The 20,607-nt window shown below is 39.9% G+C and overlaps 1 protein-coding gene across 1 annotated transcript in view; it reads left to right on the forward strand.

Annotated features, from left to right (window-relative positions):
• Positions 1 to 20,607, forward strand: part of ADAMTS19 (ADAM metallopeptidase with thrombospondin type 1 motif 19) — a 267,851-nt gene that overhangs the window by 215,902 nt on the left and 31,342 nt on the right. The window contains 3 exon segments of the mRNA XM_021084737.1: positions 2,243 to 2,396; positions 13,130 to 13,265; positions 18,263 to 18,467. Of these exon segments, the coding sequence (XP_020940396.1) occupies positions 2,243 to 2,396; positions 13,130 to 13,265; positions 18,263 to 18,467 (495 nt within the window).

Consider the following 20,607-nt stretch of genomic DNA (forward strand, 5'->3'; position numbering starts at 1 on the left):
TTCCATGATTGGATCACTTAGAATAACAGCATTATCAATAACAAACATATGCTTAATGACTGGGTGGCAGAAAAGGTTGCCTCCCTTCCATGAATGTAGCCTGCGTTTTTCATGGAACAAGACTGAGCTCTTGGTCTGAGCCTCTCAGGCAAAATCTGAAAATAGTATATGTGGGATCTCAGTGTTGGGCAGAGGGAGTTTTCCTGCTGCAGAATCCTTAATCTGACTGGTAATTACCACAGTTTTTCCTGGAAGCATGAAACATAATTAAAGTCAGTGAACTATGTCTAAAAGAAGGCATCTGTGTGACCTGGATTTATTCAGTAATCCAAGGGAAACGGCACTTCTAAGATATTTTTCTTTAATGACTATTACAGATCGAAAGCCGGTACTGAATTTTGAAAGGCAGTACTTTCTGCTGCCATGCCTCGGTCTGTGCCCGTCCACTGCAACATGGTCACACGTTCCTCCTTGCAGAGAACACTGCCAAAGTCAAATGGTTTGAGACAGAGCTAATGATTTTGTAGCCAGTGTCTTTATTTTAAATGGCCTTAGATAGTCAAGGATCATCTAAGGTTCTGTCCATGAAAAGGTAGTTTTCTGAAGAAAAATAGGTTTTCATGTAATTATGTCAGTGTACGTGTTCATTTCATGAGTTAAAAATCGTGTGATAAGTCTGGTTATGTCCAAAAAGAAGGTAAGTCCGTCTCTTTCTTTTTTCACTCATTTAGCTAAAGGTCACTGGCAACATGCAATGAGATATTTGAAGCCAAAATAAGCACTGTGATATGCTTAGAATTAGCACTCAGGATGTTGTGTATATGTGAATTTTAGAAGTATTTTTAGGAATTTCCCATGTGGCGTAGCAGGTTAAGGATCCTGTGTGGCTGCAGCTGTGGCACAGGTGACAACTGCAGTGCCGGTTAGATTCCAGGCCTGGGAACTTCTATATGCCATGGGTGCAACCTGTATAAGTAAAGTAATTAATTAAAGTTCTATTTTTAACATTGCTATAGTTGATTTATAATGTCATCATACTAGTTCCCCAATCCAAATATTAGAGTATATCTTAGTATTTCTGTTGATATACTGAGGCAGAATCTTAAGAAAAAGAAGTAATGGAAATTAACCTTATGCTAATTTAAAAATTTCCCCATTAAGTGTTAATTCTAAATTACCTGTCATTACAACTACTTTGATACAGGTTCAATACCAAAGTTCTCTAATAATTGAATGTAATTTAAAATTTAGATTTATATGTTTTTATACATCACATCATGTTATATAAGTGGCTTCCATAAATCCTCAGGTCTATAGACGTGATATATTCCATGGGCTGTCTCGAGCTGTTTCGCATATTTTGTGAAAATGTATTTCTAAAGAAACGTATGTTGTCATTCATTCTTTTATTTCAAGTGAGTATATTTCGGGTGTTCTTCTTTCATTTACAGCATGTATGGTTGCCTGTGCTGGTGGAGTTCTAAGCTGGACTCTGGGAGGACAGATGTGGTCCCTTCTTGTGGTTGTGTCCAGTGCAGCCCAAAGCTCAGTCATTTTCATACACCCTTTATGGTTTCCTGTGCTGTTTACATGTGTGTACATAACTGTACCATTATTAAGTTCATTTCATTAAAAAGTTCTTTTCAAACAATTTCCTTTCAAAGGAAGTGATTTTTACAATAAATGAGCAATCAGTGACCTTGCTAAAATTAAAGCTTAACTATAAGCAGACATAGGTAGAATTCTTGTCTTCCGGTTGGCTGAGAAGCTCTCTACCCTTACGGAGTGAAATGCATCCCAGAATCTTCTCCCCCCTTCCTTTGTTGACACAGGGACTTATTATCCACCTTTCATTTTTGTGTGAGTGGAAAGGCTACATTTCATATTGGATTGTGGGTTATAGCCTCTGTTAGGTAGGACACACGTCCCTGTGCCCCCTGCTAAAGTCGTATGCCATGCTTTGGGAGACTGTCCAGTCCATCGACTTGGAAGAAAATGATCTGGTATCATTGACCACGTTCAGGTGGGCTATTTTCACACTGTCTTTAGCTCAGAGATAAGTGTGTAAATCCAATGTTTTCAGAAAGGACAGTTTGAGCATTTAAGCAATAATGTCACAATTCTGGGTCAGCTTGCACATCATGCAAAAAGCATTTTAAGGCATCCACATCCTTAGTTTTATGCTTCACATTGAATATGCTGTACTTCACCCATCTGCCTTCATCACTTTTATATATTGCAGGTGCTGCTGTTTCAAGACCAGAATTATGGTCTTCACTATGAATACACTATCCCATCAGACCCTCTTCCAGAGAATCAGAGCTCTAAAGGACCTGAACCCCTTTTCATGTGGACACACACAGGCTGGGAAGATTGCGATGCCACGTGTGGAGGAGGTGAAGGATTTTTCAGTACTTATCTTTCCAAAATAGCTCTTTTCTGATCATTGATAATTAAGACAGATCCACAACTCATTTAACTGAAATTTCAAACGCCATAAAGGATTGTTTTTTTTTTTTTGCGGCACGTTTGCTGCCTAGATACCTTAGCTGTGCTGTGGCAAAATCTGTTAGGAATGGAAGAAAGCATATTTATGGTTGTTACAGATCTCAGCCAACGTGATTACTCCTTGCATTGCTTTGCATAAATATTAACACTTAAGGGGGCTGCCCTACATTCCATTCAGGGTGTAATATTGGGACATTATACCATGTAGAGTTGAAAGAGATGGGATGGAACCAATAAAGCATATCAATATAAGTAGTCAACAACATTGGAGAAAAAAACATGCAAATACGAATCCTTTTCTCTAAGACACATAAGAAAGTATTACAAGAAAGAGAATGATCAACTGTGTCAAAAGCTGCTAATGAGTCAAAAATAACGTGGACTGAAATGAACTACTATATTTATTATTTTATGGCCACACCCATGGCATATGGAGGTTCCCAGGCCAGGGATTGAATCCGAGGCTGAAGTTGCAGCAGTGTGGGATCCTTTGACCCACTGTGCCAGGTTGGGCTTCCAACATGCACCTCCTCATTGACCCAATCCACTGCAGTTGGATTCTTAACCCACTGTGCCATGGTAGGCAGTCCTAAAAAAAATATTATATTTATTATATTTGAAACATAGAAGTCAGTGGTGATTAATCATTAAAAATTAATTTCAATGATTTGGCTCAAAAGACTAAATAGAGTGGATTTAAGAGAAAATAGCATGTGATAAAGCAGAGAGATGTGATTTTCGTTGGAGGGGGATATAGGTCAAAGAATCTGTTGTTGTTTTTAATAGGAGAAATGATACATGACCATTTGCCAGTATATATTTTACAGAATAGAACAGAAAACTTAGTGATGCAAAAGGAAAGAGTAAAAAAATTTGGAGTGATGTCCTTATGTTGGCAAGATGGGTGGAATGGAGTATTTGGCTCTGGATAGAAATATGGGTAGCCTGTCACTAGTAACAGGAGAAAAGACAGTATTTTTTTGAATAGCAGCCCATGTTGGGAACTTAAGGTGGAACTCTTTTGGTTGCATCTGTTTTCTCAATCAAAGACATTTTGCTGAGGTTAAAGGCGAAAAAGGAGATACGGAATTTTGAAAAGAGAGGAGATGTGAAGTGGTGCCTCCGAGGTGAGAAAATGAATGAAACGGGGACAGTGTGTTTTGATTGTATAGCAGCGCTGATGGTCCAGCTGAAGTTAATGCCCATGAATATAGTTTGACACTCATGTCATCATGTGTTACCCTCCAGCCATGATACAGCATCCAGATGCACTTGTGGATAAATTTTGGAATTGCCATGTGAGTATAATAAAAACGAAAAGAGAATATGACTGACCTGAGGTTGTACATGAGAAGCTGGTCAGGAAATTTATTTATGTAAGGAGGAAAGCAAAGATATGAAGGACTTGAAAGACAGTGAAAAGGGGGGTAGTAGCACTAATGGATTATTGGCCCTGATGGTATTAAAAACTCCTAGACTCGGGGTACTTAAGGAAGAGGCCTGGAAATAAAGGAGTTGGTAACAGAAAATAGAGCTGAGATTATGGAGGGCATATTGTCATTGGTGGTACTAAGACCAGGAGGTACTAAGACCAGGAGAGTTAGTGGCTTACTAAGTAGAAGGAGGGATTTTTTTTTTTTTTGCTATTTCTTTGGGCCGCTCCCGGCATATGGAGGTTCCCAGACTAGGGGTCCAATCGGAGCTGTAGCCACCAGCCTACGCCAGAGCCACAGCAACGTGGGATCCAAGCCGCGTCTGCAACCTACACCACAGCTCACGGCAACGCCGGATCATTAACCCACTGAGCAAGGGCAGGGACCGAACCCGCAACCTCATGGTTCCTAGTCGGATTCGTTAACCACTGCGCCACGACGGGAACTCCAGAAGGAGGGATCTTTAGGAAGAGAAGAGATGGCTAAAGCTGAGAGGTCTCAGTGTTGGAAGAATCATTCAGAAGGCTCTAATACCTACAAAAAATGTGTGAGTACCAGTATTAGAAAATAAACAAAAATCCCAGCGTTAGGAACTATAACAAAAATCCAGAAGCTAAAATCTTATACTAAAAAGAGGAGTGACGCGAAGGTGGTCTTTAGGCCGACAGCAAAAAGGGGTTGGCCCTGGATAGTCAGCTCCAAAGCCATACATTTAGGCAGAAGAAAAAGAGAATGGGAGACAGAGAGCATCCCACCCATGCTGCCTCTAGATCCAAAGGTACAGGGTCTAGTCAAGAAAGTAGCTACCCCATTGGAGGCTGTAGAGAAAGTGAGAAATGTGGTCCTCAGGAGAGGGGGAAAAAAAAAAAAAAAAAAAAAGAGTGCCAGGAGCATCCAGAGGTGTGGTGGCTAGGGAAGAGCAGTTTTCCTCAGGGCACTGGGAGCTCTGGGACCCTCCCCTGACTCCTGGACCACGCGGCCGTCTGGGGCTGCCAGGGCAAAGGCAGCCGGGTGGGCAGAGATTACACAGAGCACATCTCGCTTCCAGAGATACAGGATAATTCTAACACAAGGATTTCTGGTCACTCTCACAATTTAAAAGCTTGTATCGCTCACCCTTGGCGCAATGAGATTCTCTCTGGCCGTGTTTCTCCCAGAAGCCCCATTACCACTATATGACGTGGGACCCTGTATCTTCCTGTCCTCTCCTGCTCATACTCCCGTGTATACCCTAATTCCTGGTCCTCGACTTCACCCATTCTTTACTGATGCCAGGGCCTGTTTTGCTTAAGGGGTCTGCTTCACATCCCCTATCCATAAAAGCCAAAAATGCAAATAGGAACAAACATATCTTTAATGAAAATCCGCAGGGTTGGAATTTTTTCTTTAATACAACTCAGGCAAGAATGACCAGCCACCATCCCATGGTGGTATATGAGGAAATAGAGCGATGAAAAGGTTGACAGTTCCTGTTATTACACCAGAAGGCAGTCATTAAAATCTGTTTACATTTGAGATTCTAGACAGGAACATGTTTGCCCAATGAATTTTATTATCCTCATTTTTTCCTCCATTCTTCTATAATTATGGTCTAATAAAAGCTTCGGAAGGAAACATACAGAACTTGTCAGGCTTCAGTTTGAACAAGCAAATTTTTAGGGTTAATTTTTTTTCCCAAAATCATTAATTGCACCCTAGAATATGTTTTGTCAATGTCCAGGCCTTAAGACATAGAGGTTCAGTATGAATTCTTTTAGTTTCAAGGTGGGAAGTGCCTTTTAAATATTCTTGAGCATAATTTTCGTGATTATCAACGTGAGAAAATTGAAGCATGAAGAGATTAAGTGACTTCCCAAAGTCACATGCCCAGTGGGGATAGAGCCAAGAGTAAAATCCAAGACTTCTGAGTTCAAATCTTCTTTCCTCCATGTCATATACTTCTTTCAGGAGCAGCTCAAGGGTTTTAATGTCATTTCTTTCCACAAAATACAGCATGTCCCTTAGAAATTACGTAGGTTTTCTTTGGATTCAAAGAGATGATTTTATTTAACCTGTTAACTAAGAATTTAGGTATGTCCTCATTTTTATTTTGAGTAGCTTATTTTATAAAATAGTCCTAATTATAAGCAACCTCTGTATGATTTGCATTTGAATAGACCTTCTCTTTCCAATCTGTTCCACTGTGTTGAGTCAACAGTTTTCAATTATCTCTGACTATGTTAATAGGACATATATTCATTTCAATGCCAAAATATTTCTGGGCATTTGGATATTATTTTCCTTTGCAGTTCATAAATAAAGTAGATGAACAGAGTTTCAAGAATCGCATCATTTCTGACTCCGATTTGTCGACTTTATAGCCAGAAAGAGCTTTGTAATCTTTCAGCATATTCATGAATTAAAGGAGAGGAAGTTCAAAGCACAGAACATTGGGAACAGACTCAGACAAAATTTATATTCAGCAGCAAAGATGATTAATAGTACGATTCTACTTCACAGGAATATATTAACCAAGGACAGCTAAAGTATCACAGTGAAGTATAAAATTTCAGTGTGGGACATAAGTTATATTTTTAATTCAGTTGTAAGGCTTTACATTCCAGCAATAAGTGGGAAAAGGAAATTTTTTAAAAAGGCCTAGCGTCATGTAGCTACATTTTGTTATCATGAGTTTTTTACATCAGTATCTTAAACTACGTTTTAAAATAATTGAAAAGTTAATTTAATATGCATTTCGTTAATTTATTAATACCAGTTATTACAAGTTTTGAAAAGCCTAAAATATACAAATGTTTTATTTTAAAAGAAATACTATTTTAAAGTAACTGGTAATGTTGGTGATCTCAGATTTTTCCAACAGTTTAACATGTACACTTTTCATCATGATTTTGTCAAATTCGAATCCTACTTGTGGAAAATTTCACTGGGTGGATTATTTTTGTACTTTAGCCCTGGACATTGATATTAGTCCTTTTATTTTCAGTCATCTTAAGGTATACCTGTGAAATAAATGCTTACTTTGCATTGCTGTTTAAAACATCTAAGAATCTTTAAGGAATGTTTTAAATTATTTTGGCACCTCAGAAGTAGGAGTCAGTGGATAAAGGGTTTTTTGGACGTAAAAGACTGTTTGAAATGATCTTGGTCTTCAGAGGCATCGTGAATTTATCATTCCATAATACCTGAGGGTTTTTTTTGGCATCAACAATCTGGCATTATACATACAATAACTGCATTACTCTAGGACTTGTTTTTATCTAGTAGATGAACTAATGAAATAAAATCTAGAATGAGCGTCCTCAAATTTAATAACCTGTTTAGAATTAAATAAAAGGGTTAAACAGGCTTTTAGGACATCTAAACAGATACAGTCTGAAGGGAAAAAAGAAGTCAGTGTCCCACGTTCTTCACATTAGCCTAGTTCCTGCTGCCTTACGACTCTCGTACTGTTAGCCTTGAATTGTGATGCCCTCCAGACGTGGCTTTCTTGGTCCACGACCAGATTCTCAGGAGGTATCCAAGCCTTTGGGTCTAAATTGAGGAGCATTTCTGTATACAAATTCCTATATCTTGTTAAGGGTGCCATTTATTTCTGTTTTAGCCAAACAAAAATGCACCAAAATATTTTTTTCTCTTTTCTCCATTAGTTTCTTTCAGTAATATTCAATGCAATTTTGTATTCTACTTTCTTTACTTAATAGGAACAATTTTATATGAATGTAAATGCTTTATAAACTTGAATTTTAACACCTAAGTGGTAATTCATTTATTGGATATAGCAGATGCAAGTTTTCCCCACAATTAATCATTTAGTTTGAAAATGATTTTTTTTACCATCATAGGAAATACAGTGTGAAGAGGAATCTCTTAGTTCAGAAAGTACTTTGGGCTTAAATTACATGTTTATATTTCATTCATCAATGCCTTGACCAATACCTTCTGTTCTCTCATTTTGGCTGGATGATCCAAAGATGAGGGCTTTCTGTTTTTAGAGAATTTACTGTCCATCTAGGAGGGGTTAGATAATAATAAAAGCATCATATGGAGCCATATGGGAAGCTGTAGAAAGCCTTCTAAGGATATGCAGAGATGCAAAGGAACTAGGGTTAGTGAGAATATTTATTACTAGGGTACAAAATATGAGGATCAAGCTGTGGGAAATTATTTAACCAAAAAAAGTAGAAAGAAGCTAGTTCTCGAAGGTACTTAAGTGTTAGGCTAACTAGAAAGTTAAGGATCTCATTAAAATATTTGTATGCATGGAAATGACCAGATCAGATTGGACTATTTATTGAGTGTTAGGAACAATACAAAATACAGTTTTTTTCACTAAAATAAAAACTGAATTTGTCATTTTAATATTAAGCCCAGACTCTGAGGGGAGAGTATTTTATAGAAATGTAAAAAGAAGCAATACCGAGTAGTTCTGTTTTGAGCCACACGGGAAGTCCAGAAATGTAAAAAGAGCAGCTAAGAAGTAAAGGACATGACATGACTTTGAAAGTTGTTGACGTTAAAAAAAAGTATGCTGAAAAAATAACCAGCATTTTATATCTCTCCAGGAAGTGTTCAGAAAAAAAGACTTTATTCCTCATTAAAGTATTTTTTACTGTTGGTTTTATTGCTCACTGTTAGTTTCATGGAGGGATATATATATGTGTGTATATATATATATAGAAATATATATGTGTGTGTATATATATAGAAATATATATATGTGTGTATATATAATTTAGGAGAAAATTGTAAAGACAAATGAATGTACATAGTCTCTTTCTTACAGAGTTGCCTGATTTTAGTAAAAAGTTTCAAGTGTCCTCACCCAACTTTCCATGGGAGAATAGTTGAACAAATTCAGTCCCTGATCCAGGAACTTCCGTATCCTGCAGGCTCAGACACACAAAAAAGTAGAATTTTTTAAAAGTTTGGAATGTCCAGTAACACAGAATTCAGTTATATTCATACTGAAACACTGAACCCATTCCAAGACTGTTTCCACCTTGACGATGCAGGTTCTAGAAACGGTGATACACCTGAAAAGAATATAGTTTTATTAACAATATCCATTTCATAGGTTAAGTACAGAGCATAGAAAAAAAATATATCAGCTCATCTCTGAGACAGGAAAAGAAGGACTACAATATAATATCCAGTCTTTGTTAAGTGTCTTCAGAGAATCAGTAAATAAAAGTTACTCCACATTTTCAGAGTTTGCCCAAATTTGGTAATAAGATGAATGCATAATTGTTAATGTACTTTATTTACAATTATGCTCACAACTTCAAAACAGTCTTCCCAAGACTGATTTAATAGAAATTACTCAGAGGTGAAATTAATTGCCATAAAGTGATAATACATTGTCAACCGCTTGCAGCTACTTGAGGTTCAGGCAGAAGACCAGCTACTTCATCCCCCTCTGTTTGTCCCTTGGTTCCACAGTATTGGATGCATTGTAAATACTGCTATTAGACGCTAGAATGGAAATTTCCTGTGTTGGCTGGGACGTGAAAACATATAAAAGAAAAAAATTAAATAGTAACATTTCCATATGGCTTTAAGATTGTCATTGTATTTTCATAGACATAGTGTATAATAGCTAAGCACTGGATTTTTTTTTTAATGCTTTTGTTATTTTCAATGAAATTTTTAAAATAGGGTAAGCTGCTGTTACCTGCCAAAAAACTTACGATGTGAGCTTCTTTGCTATAATGTATATGGAAATGTCCCAGTTTATACTCACATGCCTTTATACTTTTTTTTTTTTTTTTTGGTCTTTTTAGGGCAGTATCCATGGCATATGGAAGTTCCCAGGCTTGGGGTCAATTGGAGCTGCAGCTGCAAGCCTACACCACAACCACAGCAACGTGGGATCCAAGCCGCGTCTGCGATCTATACCACATCTCACGGCAGTGCCAGATCCTCAACCCACTGAGCAAGGCCAGGGATCAAACCCATATCTTCATGGATGGATACTAGTCAGGTTCATTACTGCTGAGCCACGACCAGAATTCCATGCCTTCATACTTTTTTAGAGTATCAATAAGGCACTTCCTGAAATGGTGCCAATACCTTTATCTCTTTTGATACATCAGTACTTAGCAGTTTTTTTGAATAGCTCAGTATGTTACCTCTGGCTAATATAACTGAGGTGAGGTATTTTCTGAGGAAAGGAGAAAACTTGGTATAATTAGCTCTGAGTTATTCATTCCGTGACTACACTTACGTTCAGCAAAAGCTTTCTGGATATTGTCTGTCATCTTTCTGTGCTGTAGTTGGCAAAAGGCTTTAAACTTAAATTAGTTTGGGCAACTACATCTGTTCTTTAAAAGAATGTCTTGTGACTATGAGGTTTTAGATTAGATTCTAAAACTAACATTTATATCTTATAAAAATAACATTTATTTTAATCCTGCTTTTAAGTAGGCATCATTGTCATGTGAAATAATACTTCTGTATGCTAGCATTGTGCAAAATGTGTGTCATATCTATTTAATATATGTATCAGGTCAGAAAGAAGCACCTGAGACATAGGAAACGAGGTGAAAGTTGACCTAAAACCTCCAGAATTCTTGCATGTTGGGAACGCCTATCTTGTAAGGCCAGTTTTCTCTGTGAAGAAAAATAAATATCGTTAAGTCATTTCATTTTCGCTAGCAGCTTATTCGAGAATCATTTTGAAGTTCATGGGTCTTGAACACTGCTCTGATGTAGTCTGAGGTCTTGCCCCACCCTTGTTGAGCTATCACAAAATAGGCTGGGCAGCCTGTAAGCATATGCAGGGGTGGGGGGCGGGGTCATGTAAGGTTGCCTTTCCTCTACACGTTAGCATAAACTTGCCTGAGTGCATAGCTGCCAAGGTCAGGCTGGTGGACCTCTGAGGCATAGCAGTTGCATCCAACAGCTGGTACACAGCATCACGTCCTTGGCCTAATGACTGTCATCTGGCCCAGGCTCCATTGACCAAGCTATGCATCCTGTTGCAAGGCAGTTTTTGCATGGAGGAAGGCGTACGGTCTTATAATTCATCTCCCTAGAAATATGACTTCTTCCTAATCAGTATGTCCTGAATGGTATCTTTTATGACTCTACAGTTGGTGTCCATCTCAGGGCCCATCCCATTGTTGATCCACTGGGGCGCACTTCATTGAGGGGCATGGGTCCTGGCAGGAGGCACAGCTTTCCCACTTGAGAGAAGGGCCTTCTATCTGCTTGGTACTCTCTTGTGTGTTGAGCTCCCATAGAATAAATTTTACTACACCAGAACTCTGAGTTCTCCAGCAGAAAATAACTTGGCCAGAAGTTCCATTGTGGCTCAGTGGATTAAGGACCTGCTGTTGAATCTGTGAGGAAGCAGGTTTGATCCTGGCCCTGTTCAGTGGGTTAAGGATCCGGCATTGCTGTGAGCTTGTGATGGAGGTTGCAGACGCAGCTCGGTTGTGGCATTGCTGTGGCATTGCTGTGGCTGTGGCATAGGCCAGCAGCTGCAGCTCCAATTTGACCCGTAGCCCAGGAACTTTCATACGCTTCAGGTACAGCCATTTAAAAAAAAAAAAAGGGAAAGAAAAGAAAAGAATTTGGTCAGTATTGTGCTGCCCATGCTAGAAGATGGAACTGTAGATTTAAGTAGTTTTAATAACATGATATGCAGTCGTCACAGATAAATTGTTAGTTAATCCACGTCATAGAGAGATGAAGTCATGTTTTTGTACAACATACTACATACTGTCGTTAAGTCTACACTGCGTGTTTTTTGAGAGGGTCATCAAGGGAAATTCTGACCTATACCTGTTCTTTTGCCTGCTACCTGTGCTTCCCCATCTTCCTCAAGTCAAAAGGTATTAAAAATCATGCAGAGTGGCCCCCTCTCTCTACATCCTTTCTTTTCTCCTTTCTTAATGCCAGCCTCCTTCTCTGTTAGTTAAATAACAGGCGGCCTCTCTGCCACAAGCCCAGGCTGTCCTTTTTGACATGACCAGTATGATTGCTCTGAGCTTCCTAATTCTTATTGCATGATAGTCATAGGACCCTAATAGGCCTTTCCATAGTGACCCGTGACCCAAAAGACTTGGGTTTTCTTTTTTTTTTTCCTTAATCCTGCATGACCTGTCTGGCTCTAAAATTATGGGCTGATTTAATTATTTTATAAGGTCAAACAAGTTAAATTAGATTATTAAGCCCTATATAGATTGTAAGATGTTGTTAGAGAAACAGAATCAGCACACATGTTGGCTTTTTCAGTGGAAGATGAAATAACAAAAGTGTTGTCAAGTAACTGTGCTCAGAGGCTCCAAACAAAATGAAAACAGCTTACAATAAGTCATTTTTACCTTCCTCTTACCAGAGAAAGGGAAAACGCCAGTTTTCTGAGGTCTCGGGGGAAAAGTGAGAAAAGTCCCAGGGGTTTTCTTAAAAAACATGACGAGCATTAGGGAATGAGGATTTCTAGAATTATTGTCCCTTTACCAGAAGTGACAAGTATAAAGAACTGAGTTAGCTCAGGATAAGCTTGCTTCCCATAACTTACCCCAAACACTGATGGTGTGCAGCCAGATGATAAAATGTGCAAACATGTTTATTTGCATGTTTATGGGCTTTCATAAGGCACACATGCATGCCAAAAGATAGCATAGTCCTTCACAAAAAAATCTTTAATTAATATCTTAATACTACCACAATCTCTTTATATTATCGAACTTGCCATTTAATTGCTAACAAGGAAAAAAAATTACCATTTGTCTTCCTTAAGCTCAGAGATACACGTTTCGTAAATTATAAGATCATCTTTATTGATCTAATGTAAAGTCGTTTAAAATATAAAAATTGGGAGTTCCCGTTGTGGCGCAATGGTTAACAAATCCGACTAGGAACCATGAGGTTGCAGGTTCAATCTCTGGCCTTGCTCAGTGGGTTAAGGACCTGGCGTTGCCATGAACTGTGGTGAAGGTTGCAGACGCGGCTCGGATCCTGCATTGCTGTGGCTCTGGCGTAGTCTGGTGGCTACGGCGCCGATTCGACCCCTAGCCTGGGAATCTCCATACGCCGCGGAAGCGGCCCTAGAAAAGGCAAAAAGACAAAAAGATAAAATAAAATAAAATAATATAAAAATTAGAAGTTTAGGAATGCCTCCTAAATCCATTAAATAGAGGCCTATATTCATATTTCTTTCTATGTTTATTTGCTCTTTTCAGGAGAAAGGAAGACAACAGTGTCTTGCACAAAAATCATGAACAAGAATATCAGCATCGTGGACAACAAGAAATGCAAATACTTAACCAAGCCAGAGCCACAGATTCGCAAGTGCAACGAGCAGCCGTGCCAAACGAGGTAACCCGTCCTACCACTCATCAGCAAAATCACAGGTTCTTAAAAACACTGCAGTGGGTATGTACCAGGGTATAAGGCTTTAAATAAGCAAGTTCTGAGAAAGATAGGCAACTCGATGGAATGAGGGTTGAAGAAGCAAGGCTAGAATTGACCTCAACTTTAACTACTGTCCAAAGTGTGAAAACCACCCCTAACCAGATAGTGGAGGAGCAATTAAAATTATTTGGTAACCTCTTGGTCACCTCTTCAGAAATCTGGTTATTTGGTTACATTTAGTGCTCATTCCTAAATTCTCCAAAATGGTGTTAAGACTTGCCAATGGTGATATAAACTAAAGCAGGACTGGACAGGACCAGGCCCCTGTATAACAACGGGGCAGTTGGTCCATCTGGTTCCCAAGGCCAGACATTCACTTTCTCAACCCATAGTCCCAAAGGCAAACCCTTTGATTCCTGAGCTCTCATCACTGGATTCCTGACCTGCATCCTAGTTATTGGAAAGTTCATTGCTTCAATGCCCTGTCACTTCTTCCATGAGTAATAGGCAACAAAATAGGCAGGGAACTCATGAATAGGGCACAGAACAGCAGTGCTGAGCAACTTAAAGTGGAGTAGAAGGAAGCCTATGCCTCAGCAACCACCCAGATGAGTGAATGGCACGTCAGTGTGGTTTGGGGGCCAGGCTAGCAGCAAGCCTGTGTGGAATGGTTTCCTTCATGGGCTCCTGAAAACCTCTGTGCTTTCATATAAAAATGAATATTGGGCTTGAGGGGGACTCGGCCCCAGTGTCAGAAGTCCTGCAAACTCTGAGGGATGGAATGACACAAGAGTGTCAGGCAGGATCGATTCCTCTAGAACGTGGATAGGGGATGTTGATTCCATCCTGACACTCAGCGACCTGCTGAAGCTCCATGAGTTAAGGTGTATGTGTGAGTTGATGTCCTCTCCCAGTAGTTTCTACAGTGGAGTCACACTGAATGTATACATCCTGCAACTCAGATGTGCAGAGAATTTGTCGCTTTGGAGCCCTCTCTAGCTATGATAATCTTCCTCGTGACCCTCCCTCCACCACAACCTATGGGGAGTGAGAGGAAAAGGAGCAACAGAGTTGCCAATTAACTCTCTTGAGGCTTTTCAGTCTTCAGTAATCTCTTTGGGAATTAGTGTCTGGCAGGCTAATTCTCAATTCTTCTGGTTCCTCCCTCCGCCCCCCGACCCCCTGCCCCCTTCAGATGTAGCACTAGCCCTGCATCCGTGTTCACTCTATTTCTGGTTTAGTGCAAAACTCGATTGTTAACCCCTCCAGATTTGGTTCACGCTATGTTTACGGGAGCTTTGAAGATACTGGGAAATCTTTTCTTCCTCTCCAAAGCTGAACTTTCAAGACTTGCATTTCTATAGATGCAATGTATTTAAAGTCTCAAAAGTGGATTGCCTTCTTTTTCTTTCCTTTGCATTCCTGCTCTAACAATCCTACCCTCCCCTTCATGGAGAAAAATATACCTCTAAGAAATAGAAGAAAGATATGTAAAAGAATGTACAAAAGAAAAAAAAGTACATTAAAATACTTTTAATAGGGTTACGCCCTTTGTACAAGCCCAACTGTATGCTTTTTAAAATCCTGATTTGATAAGCAGGGGAACAACTGTTTTCAGGAGGCAGGGTAGTAAGCAACCAGAGGGATGACAAATATTGTTGCCTACAGCCAGGTACTTGGACCTTGTCCATTCATTGCTGGACAGATAGAGAAGCCAAGTTTTCAGCTTTTGCCCTGTCGGCTAAAGAACCTGGATTTGTTGTTGTTGTTGTTATTACTGTTCCTAAGGATTATCTTTCTCTTTTTATCTGTTTTAATAGACATTAAAATGCTTATCTGGGATTAAATAAATTATTAACATACTTCCAAAGAGCATTTCTTTTATGGACCATATAGCTTTCCTATTTGGATAAAAGACCAATGACTTTTTCTGATATATCAGAATCTCGAATGAGCTGAATTTGAGGACCAAATCATAGTTGTCACTTCCTAACTTAGTCTGTGGAGAAGCAGAGTGTATAGTACACTCCATTTTTTTGTTCATTCACTGACCTCAGCTATCTTGGGGGGAAGATGCCTTGATAAGACTCGGTAAAGTGCATAGCGTTCAAAGGTCAGTACATTTCTGAGTGAGAAATTTTTGCAGCTGGAGACTGGAAGTCTTTTTGGTCAAGATTATTATCTTCTTTCCCTTAGAAAAGGAGGCAGTATGTTTTGACCCACCAAGAAGCAAGGTCAGTGAGGCGAACCAAAATATTGGAAAGTAAGAAATGGTCATGGGCATTTATGAGGGGTCATCACGGGAAAATTTGCCAAGACTTATTGGCATAGCACAACTTTTGTTCCCTTTGCTGCTGCTTCTTCCCCACCCTGGTAAGAAATACTCTAATTACAATTTACATTTATTGAAAATGTCCCCACATGGCCTAATGTAACCCTATTACCTAATATAAAAAGTATTGATGCACTGGTAAATAGTTTTGTAAGGACTCTTGAAGATAAGGAAATAATTCCAAATTAGATGAATTCTCAAGTATGAAATGTTTTCTCTCATTACAATTCATTTATATGTTTTATTTTTTAGCAGTTTTTCAAGGAATGAAAAAAGTAACTTTTTATCATTATACCAAGGATCTCAAATTTGACTTAAAAAATTGAGGATTTCATGAATTTGCTTAATGTGCTCCATAGTTCCATGGTGGGTTCCCTAGTTGAAAGGAAAGGCAAATAGATGGCTTTAAATTGTGCTTGTAGCTTAGGTATCCTGGCGCAAAAAGATGAAGCAGAAACGAAACTAGATCTGGAAGGTAAAAATTCACTTTAGGAAAAATCCACTAGGGGACTCCAAAGCAAAATGGGAGGTCTGCATCATACTTGATAGATGAGCAGACGGGAACTTTATTAGAGGCAGTAAGTATTAGAGTGCAAATGTCATGGTGATTTTTTTTTTCTTTTTCACTAACGAAAGCATAAAATCATTTAGGCTTAAGCCATTATAAGATGAGAAGACGAGGTTGCATAAGCATGTGCCTTCTCAAGCTTTGGGACATTGCCGGGAACATGTGGATTTCTGTAAGTTTGAAGAATTGAGGCTCTTTCTATAAAACAGAGAGACAGTCTCCACTTCAGGAAATACTTAATGAAGAGCTGTTGTGTGAAAGTATCATAGATGGAAAGAAAAATAAGACATTGGTCTCTGCCTTTGAAGAGTTATGTACCACTAAGGACGGTCAAATTCTACAGCTCATGAGCCCCTGCATTTAGCTGAGGACTATCTAATAAGTATCATGGGAATGCCACAATCCAGGTGACAGAGGTGGAATATAGCACAGTCCTTGTGGGCTGAATGGAGACGCCCCTCTTGGAGGAAGAAACTTAGACTGGCTGTTAAGGATCTAGGCTGCAGATGCTCCATAAAAACAATTGCTATGGGGTGAAATAGAAAGTTGTTGGGGAGCAAGCTGAGCATATGGTTTATTTTCTAAACAAATGAAAGATAAAGAGGAAAATAGATGAAGGTGAATCATTTATAAGTACACCACGATAGAGCATGACATGACAATACATGCTATATACTGAATGCCTATTAAGTGTCAGACAGTATAATAATAAACACTTTAACCAATGAGAACATGGAAACTGAATAGCTAAATATTGTTTCAAGAATGTTCACAGCTAGTACGGAGCCCAGAGTTAGGCTCAGGGCTTCGATGGCCCTGCCTGTGCTGAAATAGGATTTAGATCCCCTATAAGGTTGTTCAAGTAGCAGTAAAGGCAGAGGGTTTTATTGACAAGATTCACACAAATACCAATTTCATGAATCACTTTTCTGCCATAGGCCTCAATTCCTTCCTGAAATAAATTTGAGGAGGTGTTTGAATGAGAGTTCCTCAGGGTAGATCTCAACTCATTAGAAGTGGAAGTGACGCAGATTCCATCACTGCTCTCATGATCCATCACTGTTCTGAGGTGTGGGAAAAGAATCTCTATCTAGGTATTAAAATACTTAGGAATTGGTTGTGTCACTGAATCGGCAAAATCCAAGGATAGAATTGAAGTCCTGAGGACCTCTAAAACGAGGTCCCTGTGCATGTAGCCTGTCACTTCAGTGTCTGTGGTCACATTGCCACTAGACAGCAGCTAGCCTAAAGAAGCATCTCTAGGTGGACCTGGAGGGTAGGTCCCAGACACAGAGATCTGGAGCAGATGATAGACATAAGCATTTGTGATTGTTTTCCCCAGCTAAGTGGGACTTCTCTGTGGCAGGCTTCTTCTTTTCTTGTTCTCTCTCTTTTTTGGCCACCCCAGGCCAGGAATCAGATCCAAGCCACAGTTGCAACCTGTACTGCAGCTGTGGCAATGCTGGGTCCTTAACCCACTGTTCGGGGCTGCGGATCGAACCTCCATCCCAGCGCTCTGGAGATGCCACAGATCCTGTTGCACCATAATGGGAACTCCTAGGGCAGGCTTCATTTACCTTGCTAATACCTGCACATGTCCCATTATGAGGTCGTCTGCAGCCTCATTTCAGTTTCTTGACTCTACAACCCTGTGACCCTCGGTAAGTTACTACGCCTCTCCTTGCCTTGGTTTCCCTTTCTGTAAATACCCATGATAGTTGTAGTGCCTAACACGGGAGGTGTTAAAACACAAAGAATAGGAACAACTCATACATGTCAGCGGTTTGATATTTACTCGGTATTTCAATATGGCCATGTGGTGGGCGCAGGAGCAGGCAAAGCAAGCAGCGTGACAGCCTTGGAATCTCTTACAATCCTTGGGATTTTACTAAGAGCAAGTCTCCGAGGTAAGAAGTAGGAAGTCACAGCAATAGAAAGCAGGGGTATCTTGGGAAAAAGGTATGAACTCACTGTGTGACACTGTGCCGACTCCCGCCGGGTCAGAATGTATCATCCCTGGTATCTTTTAACTCATCTCAGTGACTCTTGCTTTACTTTTAGATGGATGATGACAGAATGGACCCCATGTTCACGAACTTGTGGAAAAGGGATGCAGAGCAGACAAGTGGCCTGTACCCAACAGCTGAGCAATGGCACCCTGATCAGAGCCCGGGAGAGGGACTGCATGGGGCCCAAGCCGGCCTCCGCCCAGCGCTGCGAGGGCCAGGACTGCATGACTGTGTGGGAGGCGGGCGTGTGGTCCGAGGTGCGGTCCCCGCCCCACTGCTTCTCCGTTTCCCTCTGCTTTGCTGACTCTTAGCCTCTATAAGGTCCTGTTGTATCATAGTCAGAATCTCTGCATGGCAGTTTGAGTCCCTGTTATTGATTTTTCTGGTAATAACAGGGATACGCTCATTAGAAATAATTTTGAAGGTAGGAGAACACAGACATTTACTCTTTACCCCATAAATAGTGTAACATAATCAAAAGCACAGATTGAGTACATTTTAAAATCCAGCTTTTTATTTATATGTTGTGAGTATATTATTATTTTTTTTTTTAGGGCTGCACTTGTGGCATATGGAGGATCCCAGGCTAGGGGTTGAATTGGAGCCGCAGGCGCCAGCCTCAGCCACAGCAATGCCAGATCCAAGCAGCGTCTGAGACCTACACCACAGCTCATGGCAACACCGCATCCTTAACCCATTGAGAAAGGCCAGAGATTGAACCTGCATCCTCGTGGATGCTAGTCAGATTCATTTCCACTGTGCCATGATGGGAACTCCCCATGAGTATACTCTTTAGTGGGCACATAAGAAAATACACATTTGATTCATTGCATATCCCTGAGCATTTAGAAGAGAGAGAATAAAGGACATTAACATTTAACAACCACTGCCTGTGAGCAGGAATTTTACTTTTAAGTATCTGTTGATATTAATCCCCAATTCACAAAAGTTAACAGTTTCACCACTTTATAATATTAGGGCTCAGAAAAGTTAGTTTACCCAAAATCCTACTTGAGTGTTGGAGGTAGGATTTGAACCCAGTGCTGCCTGGCTCACTACGCAGCATGCCCAGCAACTTATAGTGTGTAGCATGCAGCTGTGTTCCAAGCCAAACGGGTATGCTTATTTTCTGTTCTCATGGTACATATCTTCTCATAATAATTAGCCCCAGTCTTTACTTATCTTTCTAGTACTCTGAAGCATTTTAGGTGAGCATTTTGGGTGCATGCACATACACACACACACACACACACACATACTCACACCCATGCGCACATACACCCAAGCAAAATCATTTGTATGTTTAATTTCAGAATATTAGCTAGGGTATAAAAATGACAATTAAAAAGTGCTAGGTTTGAGTTCCCGTTGTGGCTCAGTGGTAACAAACCCAACTAGTATCCATGAGGATGCAGCTTCTTTCCCTGGCCTCACTCAGTGGGTTAAAGATCAAGCATTCCCATGAGCTGTGGTGTAGGCGGCAGATGTGGTTCAGATCTGGCATTGCTGTGGCTGTGGTGTAGGCTGGCAGCTGTACCTCTGATTCAGCCTCTAGCCTGGGAACTTCCATAAGCCGTGGGTGCAGCCCTAAAAAGCAAAAAAAAAAAAAAAAAGAGAGAGAGAAACAGGGGGGGGCTAGGTTGAAGTAACTAGCCATTCTTTTGAAAATTGAGGCTAAGGTACCATAGATAATAAAATTGGGGAATGTTCTTCAGTTAATCCACCCCCACAAAAAAAAAATTTTTGCAAATAGTGTTACATTCCCTTATTTCTGAGCTGTACTAGCCACTTCAGCAGAGGCTCTGAGAGCATGGCCCTCCAGGTCCTCAGAGCCCTGGAGGGGCTGAAAATGATGGGAAAGGACCAAGATAGGGGCCTCAAGGTGATACCTCAGACACAGAGAGATCTGGACAGAATCACCAGACAGGTGATCACTGCCAAGAAGCATTAGAACAAATGCTGCAAGGTTAATACACTGCTTCATTCTTCAAAAAAAAAAAAAAGATTTTGTTGAGTAGATTCTTCTTCATTTGTGCTATATACCTTTGAGAATGAATTGTCCAATTTTACATCACAGTGGATCAGTTGAATCTGGAGAAAAGATTCACATAAACATCAGAGAAACAAAAACACCCTACTCCAGCCTAACTGTAACATTTTCACAAATAAGTCAGAAATATTCTACCATGTGGAATTGTGGCACAAGCTGGGAGAAGTAATATGCCTCAATGCAGCGTACGACTTAAAAAATGTCTCTTTTGATTCAATTTAAAAATTCAGTTTGGGAGATTAGGGTGAGTTTCAATTACCAGAAAATACAAATGTAGATAAAATGCCGCGTCACACATGTAGTTCACTTTAAAGCTCAATACATTCAAGTATGAGCCATAAATCATG

This window comes from Sus scrofa, chromosome 2 (assembly GCF_000003025.6).
Source record: "Sus scrofa isolate TJ Tabasco breed Duroc chromosome 2, Sscrofa11.1, whole genome shotgun sequence".
Taxonomy (NCBI): domain Eukaryota; kingdom Metazoa; phylum Chordata; class Mammalia; order Artiodactyla; family Suidae; genus Sus; species Sus scrofa.